At 44.2% G+C, this 22581-nt stretch overlaps 1 protein-coding gene across 2 annotated transcripts in view; it reads left to right on the forward strand.

Moving 5' to 3' along the window:
- LPXN (leupaxin) overlaps positions 1 to 22581 on the forward strand; it is a 37406-nt gene that overhangs the window by 426 nt on the left and 14399 nt on the right. For both annotated transcript variants that reach the window (XM_018059036.1, XM_018059037.1), the window contains exons 2-5: positions 4080 to 4237; positions 11765 to 11811; positions 18705 to 18804; positions 21952 to 22119. In XM_018059036.1, coding sequence (XP_017914525.1) covers positions 4080 to 4237; positions 11765 to 11811; positions 18705 to 18804; positions 21952 to 22119 — 473 coding nt within the window. The remainder of the gene's footprint in view (positions 1 to 4079; positions 4238 to 11764; positions 11812 to 18704; positions 18805 to 21951; positions 22120 to 22581) is intronic.

The following is a 22581-nucleotide window of genomic DNA, read 5'->3' on the forward strand; positions in this document are numbered from 1 at the left end:
GTTTTTGCTCCTTGGGGGGCTGCAAGGAGATCATAGTCGGGCTACAGAGTCGGTAAGTTCAGAGATGTGATTTGGGGAGGAAAAGAAATAGGGGGGACTGGGTAAAGGGTGTTACAAGGAGAAGAAACGGACTAGAAGTATGAGAATGAGGGATCCGCAAAGGGTGGAGAAAGGCCAGAGATTTTCATTTGTTCCATCGTTGAGCATTAAATCAAGAAGACAAAGCACTGTTACTCCAGTGCTTTCATTGCTAAACTTTTTACTGAGAGCAGCTCTGAAGGAGCAGATGACCATGGCCTGCAAATATGACACCTCCTTCCACTTCAAAGCAACTGCAACCAGTGCTGAAGCTGTGGGCCGCATTGCTCAGAGAGATCCCTGATTTCAGACCTTGGGCGTGCCGTCAGGCTTGTCGTTCTCGGGACTCATGCCATATCCTTTGCCAATTTTTGTTGCCATCGTGCTTACAAACGCTGAGTCACTAAACTTTACCCAGTGTCCAAGCTGTATAATTCCACGGTGTCTTGGGTGGTTGTATGTCAGAAGAGCAAATGACAGCAACAAGAAAAATCTCGCATGTTGTCTTTTTTTAAATATGTTTTGAGAGCTAGAGGAGTAGAGGAAGGAAGGAAGCCAGATTACAGACAGGAAGCGATGTTAATGAAAAGGAAAAGGGTATTTAATATTAACGTGTGAACTATTTTGGAAGTAAAGTCTATTTTAATACGTGGAGTAGAATATATTTTGAACTTGGGGTAGAATCCCAATTCTTATCCTGTTGGAGAGATTCATGTTTTTGGCTGAATTCCACCCGAATCCAGCTCTGCTCTTTTAGGGATACGCCATGGCTTTCATGGAGAAGAAAATGGGAACGCACCCCAGTATTCTTGCCTGGAGAATCCCATGGACAGAGGAGCCTGGCGGGCTACAGTCCACAGGGTGGCAAGAGTCAGACATGACTGAGCGGCTAAACAGAGAGAGAGATGGCTTTCGTGTCGTCATTGGAAAGGGAACTAATCCTTATTCAGTGACTTAAGCTGAAACTCTACATTTTTATATATGTTAATTGTGTTAGTGTTCCAAACAACCCTCTGAAATAGGTATTCTCCACGTCTTTTTTTTTTCAAATAAGGAATCAAAAAAACAAAATAGCTTGTTCAGCGTCACTCATAGGAACACCTGACGAACTGACTAAACCAAAACCTGATTAAGTGACAAGGTGTTCTTTTGGAAGTCTGTTGGCCCTGGTGTTCCAGCCAATAGGACAACCCAGAAAATTAAAAGATTAAAAAAAAATAGATTGGTGCAGTTTCACATTTCCTCAGCAGGATGAATGGTAGAGGAGTTTGGTCCCGAAATACAGAAACTACCGGCTGGCCTGGAGGCAGCGTTCAGGCGAGTCAGCCGGGCGGCCGCACCTCCCCGGGAGGAAAGAGTCGGACATGACTGAGCGACTGGACTGAACTGAATGGCATGAGAGACCATTATCACACCTAAAATATTAACAGAAACTACAGTATTATCAAGTGTCCTTGTCACACCTGAAATACACTAACAGTGCTTACTACTTATTGAATTTTCAGTCACTGTTCACTATTTCTTTCTTTTTTGGCGGTTCTTGCTTGTTTATTTAAGATTCATCCACTGAATCAGTTATAAATCTCTGGAATCTTTTTTAACCTATTGGTCCCCCTCTGTCTCTTCTTTTCCACCGAAGTTTATTTGTTGAAGGATCATTAGCCCTGAAGAGTTTAGCTCATTTTGTTTATCTCCAAAATGGTGCATACAATTCAATATATTTGTGAGATGGATGCTTGAGAAAGATCTGCAGAAGGTTTCATTTGTAAAAAAAAATGATCAGATCTTTTCTTATGCCATTAAGAAATACCCATCCCCCAACATCAGAAATGAAATCATTTTTTAACGACCTGTAAAGTTCATTTTCCCCATCTGAAGACTTTAGAGTTAGGTAGATCCTTGCTGCTGCTAAGTCGCTTCAGTCATGTCCGACTCTGCGTGACCCCATAGACGGCAGCCCACCAGGCTCTGCTGTCCCTGGGATTCTCCAGGCAAGAGCACTGGAGTGGGTTGCCGTTTCCCTCTCCAATAGGCAGATCCTTAGGAATAATATAGTCCATTGTTTTGTAAAGGTTAAAACACTACAGTCTCTGATAAGAAATTCACTGGAGGTTCACTCTGGGCGTGAATCTGCAATTCACAAAATGCTGTTGTGATAAATTGCTTCATTATGTGGGTGAGAAAACAGCCTCAGAGAAGCGCGTGTCATGGGAAGACGACCTAGAGAACCCACATGGAGAAGAGGTCTGGCGTTTCTGACTTGCAGACATCAGGGATCAGGTAGTTCGGGCTCAGCCAGGGTCTGCATTCAGTAGGCTGGGCGCTCAGTCGCTCAGCTGTGTCTGACTCTTTGCGACCCTGTGGACTGCAGCCCGCCAGGCTCCTCTGTCCGTGGGATTCTCCAGGCGAAAGTGCTGGACTGGGTTGCCACTTCCTACTCCAGAGGACCTTCCCGATCCAGGGACTGGAGCTGCTGCTTCTTTACCCTCTGAGCCATCAGCTGGCACTCAGGAGCAGCGTGACCTTACACAAGACATTTTTCTCTTTCTTAATCTACCAAATAAGGACAATACTATCACTTGACTCAAAGTATTAGGATGACTAACATATAAATATATAGCTATTATATATCAAATAATATATTAATACTATATTTAATTTATATTTATATGAATAATATACATGTATGTCCTGTGTTAATTTCATTAATTATTACTATTAATTTCCTGAAAACAGAAAGTTGACGGTGTAATACTCATACAAGAAAGTCCGTTGGTTTCTCCTAAGAAAACTACAAGAGAAACAAATCTCAGCTGTTTGGACTGCAGCAGCTTGTTCGATTTTGCAGTATGTTTCCAATCAATCCATTTTTCTCCCACACTTTTAAAAGACAGAGTGCCAATACCTTGAGAATTTTGTTACATGCTGGGGATATAAGGGAAACAAAACCCATCAGGATTAAGAATCAGTTTCACTGCACTGATATGTTTGGGAAACTGTAAAATAATAGCTTATATTTTTCTGATAGGAAAACATGTGGCATTTACACCTAGAGTCTATTATACAGAGCGAAGTAAGTCAGAAAGAGGAAGATAAGCATCGAATATTAGCGCATATACACGGGATCTAGAAAGATGGCGCTCTTGAGCCTGTTTGCTGGGCAGCAGGAGATGCGGAGTAGAGAACGTGCCGTGGACACAGCGGGGGATGGAGACGCTGGGAGAAACTGAGAGTGGCATTGCAGCGTGTACATTAGCATATGTGACATTAGGTGGCCAGCGGAAACTCGCCGTATGACACAGGGAGCTCAGATCCACTGCTCTGAGACAAATTAGCAGGAGTGGGGAGGGAGGTGGGAAGGAGGTTCCAGCGGGGGGACATGTGTATACCTATGGCTGATTCATGCTGCTGTATGGCAGAAACCAACACAGTATTGTAAAGTAATTATCCTCCAATCAAAAATAAGTAATCTAAAAATATGTTTTAAATTTACTCATTTCCTTGGCTGTGCCAAGTCTTAGCTGCGCACGTGGAATCTTTGATCTTCAGTGCACCGTGTGGGATCTAGTTCCCCGAGGAGGGGTTGAAACCAGGCCCCCTGCCCTGGGAGTGCGGGGTCTCAGCCACTGGACCCCCAGGGATGTCCCCATTTATGTTTCTCTAATTGGAGATCTTCGTGGGTGATCCCCTCTCAATGATAAAAATGAATACGGGGCAAGATAGAAAGTCAAACTGTAGACTGAGACCATGTGATTGAATGCAGCTGTCGGAAATGAGAAATAGGCTACAGTATGCAGAGGCCATAAACATGTCCTGGTAAGACAGACCATATTCTTGAAGTCAAAAAAGGAGTAAAGGAGGATGTTTGAGTTTAGATTTAACTCTTAGCCTAAGAGAAGAGGGAGATAAATGGCAGCATCGTGGGGATACTCGAGAGGATAATTACTCTATAGAAGATGTGCACAGTCCATATCACGATTCCCTTGTATCTTTTGATATAGATGCCTTGTTGGAGGAACTGGAGCACTCTACCTTCCAGGAAAGTGATGAATACTCCAAGGCAGCTTCTCCTCCCCTGTATCAGCATTCCAGAAAGGAGAGTAACCTTGCTGAGACTTCAAAGGTCCCTTCCATTCCTGATGACACGAATCCCTTTCCGGTAAGTTTTCATTTCTTGAAGTGCCTTAAATATTTGAGTGCATTTCTGAAAATTAATTGTATCTCAAATAAAATTATGTTAAAAGGAGAATCACATATTCAAGAGAGAAAAAAAACCTTCTCCTTAAAAATTAAAAATTTTTTTTTAAATGATAAAGATGGTTGTTTTTGGAAAGAGAAGGAGCACTGAGAAAAGCATCATAGAAGAATAAGTCTTTGGAAACTGCTTTTTTTCTTATGAGGGCCTGGAGCTGGTAGAGTATTGTGTAATTCACTTGGGATATTCCGCTATCACCATCTGGGTATCAGAAGGCATGTTGTAGTTCGATTGGAATATCACTCAGTAAGGCCAGAGATCATCTGGGCAAGGCCAGGTGACAGTTCAGCTAAATCTTCTCAGTTCAGTTCAGTTCAGTTCAGTCGCTCAGTTGCGTCCAACTCTTTGTGACTCATAAATCTTCTCAGGATAGCTTTTTTAGGGTATTCACTTTCTGGCTCTTTTCTGCTGAATATATTAGGAAATTCAATTATTAGTATATCCAGAGGTGAGGAAGCTCTGGGGAACCAACCCAAGAAAACTACACTCAGGAAAGATTATGAATTAACCTCCCCGGAAATCCAGTTTATTAACTTCTGGTTAGAATGTAAATGATCAAGCAGAACAGATACGAATAACATTTGTTGAGATTTGTTGAGATGCATCCTTTCCTATGGATAAGTCTGCATGCATGTGCTTTATAATTAGAAGCTTACTTGGTGAGAATGGATTAGTATAGGAGGGATTAAGAAGATGCTTTTCATATCTGGTGTTTCTGAACGATGATTGCTTCTTTTCTTTTTGGCCACACTGTTCGGCATGTGGGATCTTAGTTTCCCGACCAGGGACTGAGCCTGTGCCTCCTGCATTGGGAGAGCGGATCTTAAGCACTGTACCCCAGGGAAGTCCCTGAACCGTGGTATTCTGACCCATCCTTGTACACTATAGGAAATCACCAGCAGCACAGACTTGAAACCTGAGCCTGTGGGAAGGCTTCCTCTTTAACTGCTCTTCCTTCCAGCTATGCCTGTACAGCTTTCAGGATACACGTTTCTCTCTTTTCTAGGGAGCCACTGTCTTTGTTCTCACTGTGAGGTATAGCCATAGACTCCTAACTGGTCCCCTAGCCTGCCCCCCTGCAATTTCTTCTCCAAATTGCAGTCAGGATAATCCTGTAAAACTTAAATCAGATCACCTCATTCTCCTACTCAGAACCCCGTGATGAATTCTCATCTCATTTGCAGTAAAAAGCCACAGTCTTTACACTGACCTTATTTATGGGGTGACCATATGTGTTGGTTCACTTGGAAGAACCTGGGTTTTTCCTTATTTTCTTGACATCCTAGTATTGACTTTACCTTTTACCCCAGATTTTCCATTTTTTTGGTGAAATTTTTGAAGTTAGTATTAGCTTTAAAGTAAACCAGCATGGATTATAAACCCCCAGTTGGTTCTTCTGGCTTCTCTCACAGTCTCCTGCAGTATATAAAACACATGTGCAGGGAACAGAGTTCTTATTTTATTATTGCTGTTGATCAGTCTTTCAATTCTGTCTGACCCTTTGCAACCCCATGAACTGCAGCACGCCAGGCTTCCCTGTTCACCATCTCCTGGAGCTTGCTCAAACTCATGTCCATCGAGTTGGTGATGCCATCCAACCATCTCATCCTCTGTCGTCCCCTCCTTCTCCTAACCTCAATCTTTCCCAGCATCAGGGTCTTTTCAAATGAGTCAGCTCTTCGCATCAGGTGGCCAAAGTATTGGAGTTTCAGCTTCAGCATCAGTCCTTCCAGTGAATATTCATGACTGATTTCCTTTAGGATGGACTGGATGGATTTCCTTGCTGTCCAAGGGACTCTCAAGAGTCTTCTCCAACACCACAGTTGAAAAGCATCAATTCTTCAGCACTTAGCCTTCTTTATGGTCCACCTCTCACATCTGTACATGACTACGGAAAAAACCATAGCTTTGACTATATGGACCTTTATCAGCAAAACAATGTCTCTGCTTTTTAATACACTGTTTAGGTTTGTCATAGCTTTTCTTCCAAGGAGCAAGGGTCTCTTAATTTCATGTCTGCAGTCACTGTCCACAGTGATTTTGGAGCCCAAGAAAACAAAATCTGTCACTGTTTCCACTTTTTTCCCATCTATTTGCCATGAAATGATGGGACCGGATGCCATTATCTTTGTTTTGGAATGTTCAGTTTTAATTATAGCTGGATCTAATAGGTGTGGTTTAGTCGCTAAGTCATGATCGACTCTTGGCAACCCCATGGCCTGTAATCCACCAGGCTCCTCTGTCCATGGGATGCTCCAGGCAAGAACACTGGAGCGGGTTGCCATTTCCTCCTCCAGGGGATCTTCACCACACAGGGATTGAGCCTGAGTCTCCTGCACTGCAGGTGAATTCTTCACCAACTGAGCTACAAGGGAGGTCTAGGGTCTAAGAGATGCCTAATGACAATGACTACTCTCATCTCCTGATCCTGTTAGGATACAGTCTAACTGGCAGCACCCTTTGCAGGGCGATACTCAGGGTGCTGGCTGTTATAGCTAGAGCTCGAGCACAGCAGTCAGCGGCAGCTGACTCCTCTGGTTTTAAGTGGTGGCAAGAAAAATGATGAGGTATTTTTTCCCCCTGGCCACTTGTCATAGCAGCTCTCGTGCCCTGCTGTGGTCCGTGAGATGAACTGTGAGATGCAGAGAATCTCCTCGGGGTCAGAGAGAAATACAGGAAACTGTGGCTTAAGGTCATACACATCTAGCTGAAGAAACAGAGGCTGAGCACTCTTGCCATAGGGTACAGTGTGATCTAAGTGTTCTTGTTAAAGCAGTTTTGTCACTGATTGTATATTAAAGATGTTAGTTTTATTATTTGGTAATGCTTTTAAATTCTGTAATGAACACTTCCAGCAGCATTTGGCTCAAATCCAAACTGAAACCAAAACTACGCATTTAACAGTCTCAATAAAGCTAATGTTTGGGACTCTGGTGGTCCTGCGGTTAAGCATCTGCCCCCTAAGTGGGATCTATTTATGCTAATAGTCACTTTTGAAGTAGATCTTGATGCTTCTTCATAATGTTTGTGTCTTCTGGTTTTCAAACTGACAATGATATTTCTACTCCCCAACCCCATGTTGGATGGTAAATATTAACAAAGTTGAACAAATACTTTGTGCAGAATACACACCCATCATCATCTCTTCTTTTTAAAAAAGCTTTATGATTTATTTATTGGTTGTGCTGGGTCTTCATTGCTGCGTGTTGGTTTTTTTCTAGTTTCGGGGGGCTTTCTCTCATCAGGGAACATGGGCTGTAGGGAGTGCAGGCTTCAAGACTGGGGCACCTGGGCTCAGTATTTGTCCAAGGATTGAACCCACGTTCCCTGCTTGGCAGGCAGATTCTTAACCACTGGATCACCAGGGGAGTCTGATCCTCAACTTTCTTGAGACAATTAAACGTGTAGTTTTGGTTTTGAAAAGTTAATACTTGAGAAGAACGTGCCAGATGACAATTCAGTATGTGAAGCTGCAGGAGGTATGTTTACACGCCATTGTGATACCTTCCATACGGATCAAATGACTCTCCTCAATTAATTTTGCTCATTTTCAATTCTAAGTTTTCTTGTGCTTATAACTAAAGTGAACTAGTGATAATTAATTGACTCTTTTTGCAAGCCACCAGATAAAGTCAGATTAAATCAGTTAGAGGCCTCAATTAGAAACTTTAGTTACAAATTGGTTTAATTGTTACAGCTCATTCAAAGGACCACAGAAAAGTACTTAGAAGTTTATTCTTCTGTCTAAAATGAAACATCTGATATTGCTAATGCCATTGTAAATTTAGTTGAAAAGTTCAACGATGGAGATCAATGTTGTTTGGAGAGGGTGGTAATGCTGACACAAAGTTTGACGGAGCACAGCCTACTGGCAAAGCCACTGTGTGGAGCAGATAGCTAGTTGGAACTGGTCATGATGTGCACAAAATTCATGACTGCATCCAAATAAGCTTCTGTATTCTACCAATCAGAATAGAAACTGTGGTTGTTAAAATTTACAAAGTCTCTCTCTCTCTATATATATATATACACACAATCAGTGGAGAAGGAAATGGCAACCCATTCCAGTATTCTTGCCTGAGAAATCACAAGGACAGAGGAGCCTGGTGAGCTACAGTCCGTGGGGTCACAAAGAGTCAGACATGCCTGAGGGACTTATCACACGTGCACACACACACAATCAGGGTGTGCATGTGTGTATATATGTTTATATATATATATATATATATAATCTACAAAACTTTTGTGACAGAAGCTGTTGTTGAATCTAAAAATATATATTAGCATGGTTGTATATATTTTCTCTATTTATTGCCTGCCATCAACTGGGTTTTAGAAATGTCTGAGCCTCTGAAAAGTCACTTTGTAAAGCAACCTCAATGGAGGCCATGTTATGTGCAAAATCAGTTGGAAATATTTAATCAGATTATTTAATGCATGTAGCATGAAAATTCAGCTTTTGAAGTTTTTAAACAAGTTGCAATTATGTGCAACAAAGTTTGCAAAAAGGAAGTAGCTCAGATTTCTCCTTACAAAAGCCTGGGAGGAAATGAACCAATCAAAAGATGAGCCCTTAAACATTTTAATGGCCTAACTTGAAAATCATGTTTTGGAAACATCTCAACTTTGATGGACCTCCTGATTTTAGTTGAATAAATTTAAATTCCCATCAGAATGGGATGAAATTGTGAAGGCCTATGATTTTGCAGTATCTACATTTGATGAAATGTTAGAAGGCATCATTTAAGAGCTCTGTCATGTAAAAATATCAAAGAAAGTTGTGCTGGATGGAGGCAGAAATACCACATGTGTGAAAATATTGGAGCTGAAATATTTACACATTTTAATATAAAAAATAGGATTGAAAATATCTTCCACTCAGCAGAATCTACTCCAAACTTAAAGGTTCATCACCATCTAGACAGGGAGTATCTTCTCAATTAAAATTATTACGGGCCATGGAGAAACCAGAGAAGGCAATGGCACCCCACTCCAGTACTCTTGCCTGGAAAATCCCATGGACGGAGGAGCCTGGTGGGCTGCAGTCCACGGGGTCGCTAAGAGTCAGACACGACTAAGCGACTTCACTTTCACTTTTTACTTTCATGCATTGGAGAAGGAAATGGCACCCCACTCCAGTGTTCTTGCCTGGAGAATCCCAGGGATGGGGGAGCCTGGTGGGCTGCCGTCTCTGGGGTCGCACAGAGTTGGACACGACTGAAGCGATTTAGCACCAGCAGCAGCAGCAGCATGGAGAAACAGTGTCAGCAATTTCAGATATATTAACCGTAAAACACAGCTTCACAGAAGATTGCAATTTAATAAAAAGTGTAAAAATAAATAAGATCATGTTGAAAAAAGGCATTTTTTCAGAAAAATTTTAGCATCACGATGTTAAAGACAATGGCTAAGTAGCCTATTAAGATGTGCATACATATATCTCAAAAATATTTACCTGTGCCATTTTAAAATGCTCAAGTAATCAATATAAAAAATACAAAAATGTTTTGCTTTCATGTTCATAGCTATGTGTCATTTTAAAATGTTCTATAAAATTTTCTTTTGAGTAGAATTAGTTGATAGGTCCACCAATATGATAAAATAAAAACATTGGTCCATAAATACAAGTTTTAAAACTTAAAGTAATATTAGTTATTTTTAGTACTCTCTTTCATTCGCAAGGACTTCCCTGGTGGTTCAGCTGGTACAAAATCCGCCTGCAATGCAAGAGACCTGGGTTGGATCCCTGGGTTGGGAAGATCCCCTGGAGAAGGGAATGGGCCCTCCAGTGTTCTGGCCTGGAGAATTCCATGGACTGTATAGTCCACGGAGTCACAAAGAGCCGGACAGTACTGAGCGACTTCCACCTCATGTCACTCTCAAAGGTGTCCCAGTCTGAATAATAAAGTAGGTGGTCGCCGACCTGCATGAACTGGGCCCTGACTCTGTTCTTGCCTCACTGGTGCGCTCTGCTCAGGCCACGCTCGTCTCTGTTCCGCAGGTGCTCGACCGCGGAGCCAGGGACACCTGCACGCTGTCCTCATTCCCTTAAGTCCTTGCCCAAGCGCTCCTTCCCCAACCAACATACTGATGAATGCCATCCCTCCCCCTTTTCTCATCTCCTTTGCTGTTGTTAGTCTCTAAGGGGCGTCTGACTCTTTGTGACCCCATGGACCCCTTTGAGCCCCCACCAGGCTCCTCCGACCTTGGGATCTCCCAGGCAAGAATACTGGCGTGGGCTGCCATTTCCTTCTCCAGGGGAACTTCCTGACCCCGGGATCAAACCTGCATGTCCCGCATCGGCAGGTGATTCTTTAGCAGTGAACCACCAGGGACGCCCCTTTCTTATCTCCTGCCCATCATTAATGCTTATTATTTTTTTACATATTAATTTATTATCTGTCTCTCACCACCGTAATGTAAGGCTCAGGGACAATTTCTATTCTTTTTTGTTTTTTGACTCCTGCGTCCCTTAGCCCTCACACCTGACAGGCACTCAATAAATACTTGCTCATGAAATAAACTACGGGTCAGCTACCCTTTAGAGTCACTCCTTATTGCTTCCAGTGCCTTAACTTGAACCGCGTCATACTCTTCCCCGACTCCATCCTGTCTGGTTCAAGGGGCTTCGCCCTGGCTCGTGCTGTTTTGCGGTTCTTTTGTGAGAGGGGTGACGTCTCCGTTTCAGTGCTTTGCGGGCGGGGCGGGCGGGTTGGTCCCTGTATTTGTTCACAAGCCAGCTACTGTGCCGAGAGTTTGGCCTTTCTCTATGGGATGGCTGCTACTGCTCTGCCTTGTCAAAGATTTGACATGTGCTAGTTAGCAGTCCCCTTCAGAAGCTCCAGACCTCTTCTGACTCTGGCTGTGGGTAAGTACTAGTATTCTTTTTAAATTTATCTTTTACTAAAAAATTTACTGAAGCATAGTTGATCTCGGAGAAGGCAATGGCACCCCTCTCCAGTACTCTTGCCTGGAAAATCCCATGGGCAGAGGAGCCTGGTAGGCTGCAGTCCATGGGGTCGCTAAGAGTCGAATACGACTGAGCGACTTCACTTTCACTTTTCACTTTCGTGCATTGGAGAAGGAAATGGCAACCCACTCCAGCGTTCTTGCCTGGAGAACCCCAGGGATGGGGGAGCCTGGTGGGCTGCCGTCTCTGGGGTCGCACAGAGTCGAACACGACTGAAGTGACTTAGCATAGTTGATCTACAATGTTGTGTTAATTCCTGATGTGCAGCACAGGGATTCAGTTATCATATATACACATGTACACATATGTATTATCTATTTCTTCTTCATACTCTTTGCCATTGTGGTTTATCACAGGATACTGAATATAGCTCCCTGTGCTTGACGGTAGGACTTTGTTGTTTATCCAACATTCAAATAATGAGAAATTCATTCTTTATTCTTCTCACTTGCATGTCTTAGGTGCAGCTTGTGTATACTACCGAAATCCAGGGACCCAACGTCTACAGGTATTTTTCTTTTTAATTAAATATTTTAAAAATTAAGGATACTCGGGCCATCACTTGCTTTGCTCAAGTGTTTGTTACTAGCATTCCTATTTCCCTCCCCCTCATTCCATGGTCTGTGAGCAGTGGTGGAATTCTGCCAGCTGACACGTGGCAGTTTCTCAGGGAGCCTGGCTTCTAGACAGGTCATCTACTCATCCATGCGGGTGGATGCTGTTGTTTCCTTTACCTCCTGACAAAATGTAAACAGCCCGAGTTACCACAGGTGCTTTGACCCAGCTATTCCAGATACCGTCCTTCAGTTCACAAAAGAGAAAACAGCCAAACAAATGTCAGCAAGATGCTGACAAAATCAGAGCTAGGATCAGGGCTGAACTAAGACAGTGGGTTTCCATGGCAGGTTGATGAATATATGCTGTTTCTGTTCTGTTGCTAAGTCGTGCCTGAGTCTCTGCAACCCTATGGACTACAGCACGCCGGCTCCTCTGTCCTTTACTGTCTCCCAGAGTTTGCTCAAATTCATGTCCGTTGAGTCGGTGACGCCATCCAACCATCTCATCCTCTGTGGCCCCCTTCTCCTTTGCCTTCAATCTTTCCCAGCATCAGGGTCTTTTCCAGTGAGCCGGCTCCTTGCATCAGGTGGCCAAAGCATTGGAGCTTCAGCTTCAGTAGCAATCCTTCCAGTGAATTTTCAGGGTTACTCAACATTTATTTATGGAGGGATTTCCTTTTAATAAAAGTTACATATTGCTGCAGATTCTACTTACTAAATGATCTCTTCTGGCCAAGGCAGAGTTTGACAATCTGAAAAATTAAAGGGCCACTGTTTCTGTTCTCTCTTCAGTTAAAACTAGAAATTTAAAAAAAAAAAAAAATCAGCCTTCTGGGAAACAAATCAGAGGGTTTAAAATGTAAATGCTAAAGCTTCACGCTTGGTGAAGAAAACTACACCACATTAACGTGGTTTCAGCATTGCAACCAGTAACGCACACGTGGCACAAAGATACAAGGAGGGCCTGTGCTCTCTTTTGAAGCCTTGGCATGACTTCCCATTTTAGCGGGCTTTCTGTTCGTATGAGAGTAAAGCCAACTCACTCATACGTATCGCCAGCTTATTCCAGTCCTAGGGAGCTGCCTGCTGGGTGTGCTCCTTAGGGCTTCCCGTCTCCCTCCTTTGTAAAAAGAAAAAAAAAAAGCAAAACATTAAGTACGTGGTACACTGTAGCTTCTCAGTTAATATTTAATATTTTTTTATATTGAGGAAACCAAGACTTAAACACAAGGATATCTGTATGAAACCCAGCCCGGCCAGCGGCCACTTTGCTGTGTACCTGGCCTCATGACCCGCTGACCGAGCGGCACCCTAACTCCCAGGCGCCTTTCCTCTGGAGTACTGATCTTCGGGGAGAAGGAAATGGCAGCGCACTCCAGAGTTCTTGCCTGGAGAATCCGTGGGCAGAGGAGCCTGCAGGGCTAAGGTCCATGGGGTCACAAAGAGTCGGACACGACTGAGTGACGCACACACACACACAGATCTTTGGGCCAGGAGAGCTGATCCTGCGGGTCGGGTTTTACCAGCTCCAGGGTCCATAGGCTCCCACCGGCTGCAAACAATGGAAGGCGCTGTGGGGAGACTGGGCCGGGCGGGTGGGGGTGCTGGGGGGAGAGGGGTGCAAGGCAAGGACGGTTAGGGCGTGTGCTCGCCCAGTCTCTCTCTCCACAGCGTCTCTGACAGCAGTTGTATCTCCTATGGCTTCTGATTCCCTCCTCTGCCTGGGAACCTGGGCTCCTGGGGGCTGGTAACTTAGCCTCTTCTTTTTGTGCCTTTGACCTAATGGCTTCTTGCTGAACCTGATCTCTGGGTTCCCTCAGTGTTTCCTGTTTGCTTCTGAGCTCTCCATCACCCGTGTAATTAAATTGCTGAATTAAATTCCTTCTGCTTACTCTCAGTCTTTGCATTTTCCTGAGCAGATCTCAATCGATGCAAATACCACTACTGAATGATACTCACCGTGTCGTTCTGTGTGGGAGAGTGATATGAAATCCAGGTGACCTAGTCAGTATGTGACAGGCTGATCCAAACCCGAGGCTGATAAAACTCAGAGCTCCCAAGGCTTCCATGTGCAGATTCAGCGTGAGACACAGAAGCAAGATTCCTGCGTGCTGTTTCCACCGTTGCCTTTGACTTGCTTACATTAACCAAACATTACTTTCGACCTTGAAAGTATGTTCAATACCAGGTGTGGATATAACAATATGATGGTTTTTAGAAATGTATCTTTTATATGACCCCAAATAATTTTAGTGAAGAATAGGGAGGGACACTTCATAAACACATTGCAGAGGAATAAATAGGGGAAAAAATAAAGCCCTTCACTTGGTAAGTCTTGAACTCAACTTTTATTTTTTTTTTTATGGTTTATCATAGGATTTTCTTTTAATTGGAGGATAGTTGCTCTACAAAGTTGTGTTTGTTTCTGCTGAACAACAACGTGAGTTGGCTCTAAGTATACACGTCTCCTCCCTCTAGACCCTTCCCCACTCCAGCCCACCCCTCTCATCATCACAGAGCACCGAGCTGAGCTCCTTGTGCTATGCAACAAAGCCGGTCCCTTAGACCACTCGGCCATCCTGACACCCATATTTGCATTGTTAAGACCTCTGCACAATGAAGTTGTTACTGATGGCGTACTTAGGTACTTTTATCACCTGGCATCCGTGGTAAAGAAGCCGCCAGCCAGTGCAGGAGACTAAGAGTCACAGGCTCAGTCCCTGGGTCGGGAAGATCCCCTGGAGAAGGGCTTGGCCACCCACTCCAATATTCTTGCCTGGAGAATCCCACGAACAGAGGAGCCTGGGGGCGGCGGGGGTTACAGTCCATGGGATCACAGAGAGTCAGACACAACTGAAGCGACTTAGCAAGCATGCATCATCTTAGAGATGGAAGGAGAAATCAAAGGAGCTCTGATTTGAGGGTTTCTCTCTTTTCAGGAGCGTTTCCTGTAGTGAAGTCATCATCGACACTCCAAGAGGTCTTTCATTTCTTATTTAGAAGTTGATACTGTTGACTCAGTTACTCCTAGGGAATCATGACAACGATCTCTCTTTCTTTCTACACTGCACTAGGCGCCTAGTTGGGAACTAGTGAGAGGGCCTCCCCTGGCAGGCAGTAGGGCTTGCCCTCCCAGGGCAGGGGCACAGGGCTGATCCCTGGTTGGAGGACTAGGATTCTGCATGCTACACAGCACAGCCAAAAAAAAAAAAATGAGGGGACAAACCAGTGAGAGTCCTTTCACTAAGAACAAGAATGCCCATCTGTGGGATGAACAGGTTTTTGGATTATACAGGGTCCCTCGAGAGGCTGCATTTTTTCTATGCTGGGACACAACAGAGAGGTGTTCAGACCTGCCACCTATTGTATTCCTAAGTACATGCCTTGGCAGCACTTCCTGAGGGATTAAGACTGAAAAGAGTTGTGTGAGAGAGAGAGCTCCTTTGCACTTTGTTGGAAACCTCCAAGGACTAAATCCGTCACTTGCATACCTGACCATTTTTGTTCTTCGATTAACTACCGCCTCCAAAAAAAAAATCAAACCCAAATTTGTGTCTGGCAGGAAGCCATATTGTAACTAAAGGACAAAGTCTTTTAAGAGGGGAAAAGATCCACTTTCCTCCTACATTTTCCTTGTTGTTAGGTGTTCAAACGTACGTGAGCCAGTAGCAGGACATGTTGTACCCAAGAGATGGTCTTTTTTGTTAAGAGAGGAAGATGTCCATCTTTCTTCTACTTTTTCCCTAGTTGATAAATACATAAAACAAGTAAAATAGTAAGATGTTTGTTGTCATGTATGAAACACACTTAGTGAATGATTTAGAATATTTGACCTGATGGCTTTTTGTGTGTCTGTCTCTCTCTCATACACACACACATTGTCTGGTGGATTGTTAGCTAAGCTTCTTGATTAACTTGATGACAAACACTACTCCAGATTCCGTTACTTATATCACCCCGTAATTCCACTTCTCAGAATGTACTCTCTGGAAGTGAAGGTATCAAACATTTATTTAGCAGTGTTGACTACAACAGTGAAAATCAGAAACAATCTAGGTGTCTAACAATAAGTGATCGGTTTAATAGATTATAGCACATTATGCATTTGAAAACTGTATAGCCTTTATCCATCTTTCAAAAGATAATTTAGTGATAGAGAACACAAGCTTAGCAGTCTGCAGGCCCAAACCCTGTTATTTGCCTTTTGTATAGGGTAGAGCAAAGGTTTTAACGTCCATAGGCCCCAGTTTCTCCATCTGGGGGTGGTACTGCTGCTGCTGCTAAGTCGCCTCAGTCGTGTCCGACTCTCTGTGACCCCAGAGACGGCAGCCCACCAGGCTCCCCCGTCCCTGGGATTCTCCAGGCAAGAACACTGGAGTGGGTTGCCATTTCCTTCTCCAAATGGTAGTACTACTTACCTCTTATTGTTTTTGTGAGGATTTAAAGAGAACCCATGCAAAACCCTTTACCGAGGGCCTACTGTTATATATGGAGAAGGCAATGGCACCCCACTCCAGTACTCTTGCCTAGGAAATCCATGGATGGAGGAGCCTTGTAGGCTGCAGTCCATGGGGTCGCTAAGAGTTGGACACGACTGAGCGACTTCACTTTCACTTTTTCACTTTCATGCATTGGAGAAGGAAATGGCAACCCACTCCAGTGTTCTTGCCTGGAGAATCCCAGGGATGGGGGAGCCTGGTGGGCTGCTGTCTATGAGGTCGCGCAGAGTCAGACACGACTGAAGTGACTTAGCAGCAGCAGCAGCAGGGTTATATACACATTCAATAATTGTTAACTCTTATGGTTACAAAGGATAGATAAGGATGTGAATTAGGGGATGGAAAAATGTTAACTTGAAGAATGTTAACATGAAGAAAACCAGTAATATTCAAATTTCCTAAAATCATACACAATCATAGAAGAGTGTAAGAACATAAGCCATCGTGTCTAGGGTGTTCAGTTCAGTTCATTCGCTCAGTTGTGTCCGACTCTTTGCGGCCCCATGAATTGCAGCACACCAGGCCTCCCTGTCCAACACCAACTCCCGGAGTTCACCCAGACTCACGTCCATCGAGTCAGTGATGCCATCCAGCCATCCCATCCTCGGTCGTCCCCTTCTCCTCCTGCCCCCAATCCCTCCCAGCATCAGAGTCTTTTCCAATGAGTCACCTCTTCGCATGAGGGGGCCAAAGTACTGGAGTTTCAGCTTTAGCATCATTCCTTCCAAAGAAATCCCAGGGCTGATCTCCTTCAGAATGGACTGGTTGGATCTCCTTGCAGTCCAAGGGACTCTCAAGAGTCTTCTCCAACACCACAGTTCAAAAGCATCAATTCTTTGGCGCTCAGCCCTCTTCATAGTCCAACTCTCACATCCATACATGACCACAGGAAAGACCATAGCCTTGACTAGACGGACCTTTGTTTGCAAAGTAATGTCTCTGCTTTTCAATATGCTATTGCCTCTCAAAAGGAAGAGAATGTGTGCTTTTATTTTTTTCTTTGTATTCCTCTTCAGTTTTAAAATGTTCTACATTCAACATTGCTCATTTTATACTGAACATAATTTTCCATAGGAATCTCAATATTGTGACTATATTAATGTAGTATCCTGAAAGTTATTTAATGGAATCACGGTTGATGAACACGCGTGTGCATCTAAGCTACACACGTACGTGAAACTGCACTGTTGAGGCCCAGCCTGCCGCTCCTGCTGTCTCATCTGTTTCTGTCAGTGTCTCTCTCCTAGTATAGCTGACCTTTGTTTTGAAAATATAACTTCATACACACAATTATTTTATGAACTCACGTATGTAAAAAGTCAAAGAGATATCTTCTGCTTACTATTGTGTATACACCTAAAACTGCTCTGAAAAATAGTCTTTAAAAAAAAAAAATCAAAGCAGAGAATTCCCTGGCTGTCCAGCGCTTAGGACTCCATGCTTTCACTGCTGGGCACAGGTTCAGTCCCTGGTCACAGAACTAAGATTCCACAAGGCTCACAGCACAGCCCAACGCAAAGCAAAAAAAGTCAGACAAACCGGATATATCCAGGGTAAACTGTGAGACCACCTCCAGCAGCGTCTCTCCTCCCACCACCTACTTACCAGCTCAACAGGTTGCTGTCCGGTCTGTCTTCTTACAGATCTTTGTGTGTGAGCTTCAGACTTATGTATCCGTGTTTCTAAAATGATGTCAATGGAAGGATAGTTTTCATATTGTTCTGGGCCTTGTTTTTTTAAGTTAGCAGTATAAATTAGAAGTCTTCCTTAGCTCATATAAATCTGTTGACTTTTTTTTTTTTTAGCAGCCACAGGGTATTTTATAGTGTGGGTGGACCATAATTTATTTGACTGTATCTCCATTTAGTTTTAATTTGCTCGTAAAACTATACTGCTTTTGTGTTTCAAGGAGTGTCTTGGTGCATGTATCTTCATAGATATGTCCAATTTTTCTGTAGGATAGAGTCTCGGAAGTAAAATTGCTGAATTGGTCTAGTCTTAGTCACATCTAAGGGGTTAGTGGGTCTACCAGGTGGCACGGTGGGAAAGAACCCACCTGCCAATTTGGGAGACATAAGAGGAGCAAGTTCAATCCCTGGGTTGGGAAGACCCCCTGGAGGAGGGCACGGCAGCCCACTCCAGTGTTCTCGCCTGGAGAATCCATGGACAGAGGAGCCAGGCGGGCTGCAGTCCATGGGTCTCAAAGAGTCAGAGATGACCGAAGCGACTTAGCGCGCATGCACAGGGCTAATAGTTAGAACTGCATTTTCTGGTATTTTAGGCACGGTCTAATGCTTATTTGAGTTTTGGTGTGTTAGTTTGATTTTTCTCTTTCCTCCTTACAGTGAGATTCGAGACCCAAAGAAATCGCCACCAGCTTCTAAAACCTCAGCAGCCTCACAGTTGGATGAGCTGATGGCCCAACTGTGTGAGATGCAGCATCAGGTGAGCACAGTCCTGTGACGCAGCCCGCAGGGCTTCTCACTGGGGACCTCCGCCCTGCCCTCCCGCTTTAGAAACTCTCCCAAGTCCTTCCTGATCCTGCCGGACTCAGTTTGGCTCAGTGGATGAGCTCACTGAAGTGTAGCTGACTTGCAGCGCGTTGTATTTGTTTCCGGTGTTCAGCAGAACGGTTCCGTTCTGTGTCTCCATCTCTATCTCTATCTGACTTCTTTCTGTTAGAGGTTATTACAAACTATTGAGCACGGCTCCCTGTGCTGGGCAGTGGTAGGTGCCTGCTGGTTATCTGTTTTATGTACAGTAATGTGTCCATGCTAATCTCAAACTCCTAACTTATCCCTCCCACTCTTTACCCCCAAGTGTGCTAAGCAGCTTCAGTCATGTCCGACTCTCTGCGACTCCATGGACCGTAGCCCACCGGGCTCCTCTGTCCACAGGATCCTCCAGGCAAGAACACTGGAGTGGGTTCTTCCTGACGCAGGGATCAAAGCCAGGTCTCCAGCCTTGCAGGCGTATCTTTACCAACTGAGCCGCCAGGGAAGCCCAGAGGCTAGGCCAAGAGGGGTGGGTTTTCTCTCTGTAAGAGTTCAGGACTCATCCTTCCTTCCAAAGCCATGCTTGCTCTCCCAGTCCACAGGGTCGCAAGAGTTGGACACGACTGAGCGACTAAACCACCGCCACCACCATAGTTGACCAACACTGTGGTGATTTCAGGTGCGCAGCAAAGTGATTCAGTTCTGTACACACACGTATCCTTTTCCAAATTCTTTTCCCATTCAGGTTATCACAGAATATTGAGCTAGAATTCTTAAGGTAGAGAATCCAACCATTCTGAATTGGTTGGGGTGTTTGATATGCACGCTTGACGTGACTATGAAGTAATTTCAAGGCAGTGTATAAACATGTGTGTGATTTGAAGGGCAGGAATCATCTCTGTGGCTCACCTTTGGCTTTCCAGTGCTGTTTCTGATGCATTATGAATAATGCATATTATTAGAGAGACAATGACTAAATATTAGAAACAAGTTTTTTTAGTATTTACAATAAAGCTGAGCGCATTCCTCATCGCACTGTCTATCTGAAAATTGTTGTTTAATTGCTGAATCATGCCAACTGTTTTACAACCCCATGGACTATAGCCCACCAGGAGCCTTTGTCCTTGGGATTTTCCAGGCAAGAATACTGGAGTGGGTTGCTATTTCCTTCTCCAGGGGATCTTCCCAACTCCAGAATGGAACCTGCATCTCCTGAAGCAGCAGGCCGATTCTTTACCACTGAGCCACCAGGGAAGCCCATACCTGAAAATACTAGGAAAAAAAATAATAAACTACCTTAGTAGTTTTAATTGTGTGATAGTTTAAAATTGATTTATCGTGTGTCTTAGTTTATTTACATTTAAAAATTTATGTTTGTGTTTTGAATTAGCCATACCTTTACACTAAAATCCAGAGCACAACAGTGTACAGTGAAGTATTCCCAGCCATCCAGTTCTGCCCCCTGGAGGTATTCAGTGTTTTCTATTTTTCACATAATCCTTCCAGAAGCACTCTGAAATATACCAGCAAATAGATGTAATTGTATATATAGACACAGACGCATCGCTGTGTTTTTACTTAGTTACTTTCAGGCCTTTTCAATGTTAACCTTTAGAACACGAATCTCTTGAGCATTAACTAACATTATATAATAGGAGAGGAAGGAAGTGTGTCAAATGCTAAGTTTCTTGAAGGGAAATGAGCATTTTGGCTTAGTGAGATAGTGGGAGGTTGTCCCAGGCAGAGGCCTGAAGGCAAAGGGGAACAGATCACTTTCTCGGGAGACTGCTAGGAGCCTGGCTGGCTTTACACAACGGGGGCTTTTTACTGAGTAATCAAAGATGAAATCGGAAAGGTGAAGTGGGGGCGTGGATGGGAGCCGCAGCGTCCGTCTGATGCTGAGGCTTCAGCGCCGGACGCCGGAGGAGCGCTGCAGCCCTCTGGCCCGGAAGCTGCGGTTCTCTGGAAACTGGGAGTTGAGAGAGACGAGTTGGGCAACTGTTCTGTCGTTTGAAGTCTTCCCTTTGAATGTTTTATCACAGCTGCATTGGAGTTTCTCTTTAATAAATCCAACCCGTCACCAAGTTTTATCTGACCGCCTCTAACTACCTTCTCCACCATCACTGGCCCAAGTCATCTCTGATCCCAGCTGTTTTGAAAGTCTCCTGCCTAACGAGCGCCTCTGATTCCTCTTGCTTTGTCCACACCTAATTAATTCCTCACTCAGCTACCGCAGGGATCTTGTGACTCAGATTCTTTCCCTCTCATGCTTGAAGTGCCCTGATGGTTCCCTCACCCTTGGAATAAAACTGGAGCTTTATTAAATAATAACAATTATTTATTTTTATTAATAAAACCAAAGCTTTATCCTGCGGGCTCTGTGTGATCATCGCCTCTTTTTCCATTGTTTTCTCCTGCCTCACTCATCCTCACGCCCCCTGTTCTAGCCTACTGATCTCATTCCTCTGGGCCTTCCTTCCCTATAGAATGCTGTTCTCACAATTGTCAATATTTCTGTGTCTCAGTAAATCACTCAAATATCTGTTCAGGTATCAGCTCCTTAGCCTTCTCTGATTGCCCTCATCTGAATCCATTCTTCCTCACCATCCCACTCTCTGTCTTTTGTCTCAATATATAATCCATATCTCTAACCTGACATCTATTATTTCTTTAATTGCTTACTGTCTGTTACTCAGAGAAAATAAATTCCATGAGGGCAGACACTAGGTTAGTCTTGAGAATTGCTCTGCACCACGAGCCTAGAGCAGTGAGTGGCACAAACCAGCTGCCCAATAAACACGGCAACATAAATGAATAAAAAGATGAATTGTTGACCTGCAGTCACCATACGAGATAAGGTGTCATCTTCCTACGTTCAGTTTCCAACTGCCAGAAGAAATCTGCAAACAGGAAGGCTAGTCAGAGTTCATTCAGCCTGAGGAACTTAGAATGAAAGGGGGATGAAAGCATTTTTTTTTTTTTTTGGTGTTGCAATGTTCGATTCTTCCAGCGCCTTGGAGGAAGTTCAGGGAAGACTACGAGGCCGTGCAGAAGACGCCAGAGGATAACTCTCTTTGTGGTTCTTTTCTTGGTACAGGTTGCAGCGAAAGCAGATGCCAGCAAGAAACCCGTATCCGACAAGCAGGATCACAGGGCCTCCCTGGACTCCATGCTGGGGGGCTTGGAGCAGGACTTGCAGAACCTGGGAATTGCCACAGTACCCAAGGGCCACTGTGCCTCCTGCCAGAAGCCGATCGCTGGGAAGGTGGGACGGGCCAGGACACTGATGCCATGGCCATCCATGTCTGTGTGTGTGTCGGTCTCCACCCTCCAAGGACTGCTCTTTCTTCTTATGACCTAGGACAATTCAGTAATACTTACCGATCCTTCACAGTGCTCCGGGTGTGGAACTAAGCACTGTACAAGTCTTCTTTTATTTAATGGTTGCATTAGCCCTTCAATCCTGAATCAGGAAGATCCCCTGGAGGAAGGCATGGCAGCCCACTCCAGTGTTCTTGCCTGGAGAATCCCATGGACAGAGGAGGCTGGCGGGCTACAGTCCATGGGGTCACAAAGAGTCAGACATGACTGAGTGACTGAGGGCACACACACGTACACACGGCCCTTCAGTGGTTACAAGCTCTTTGTAAAGATGAGGAAACTGAGGGCCCAGGGTCATTCACTGACATGTCCAAAGTCTAGTAGAGGTTGATGTAAGATCCAAATC

This window comes from Capra hircus, chromosome 15 (assembly GCF_001704415.2).
Source record: "Capra hircus breed San Clemente chromosome 15, ASM170441v1, whole genome shotgun sequence".
Taxonomy (NCBI): domain Eukaryota; kingdom Metazoa; phylum Chordata; class Mammalia; order Artiodactyla; family Bovidae; genus Capra; species Capra hircus.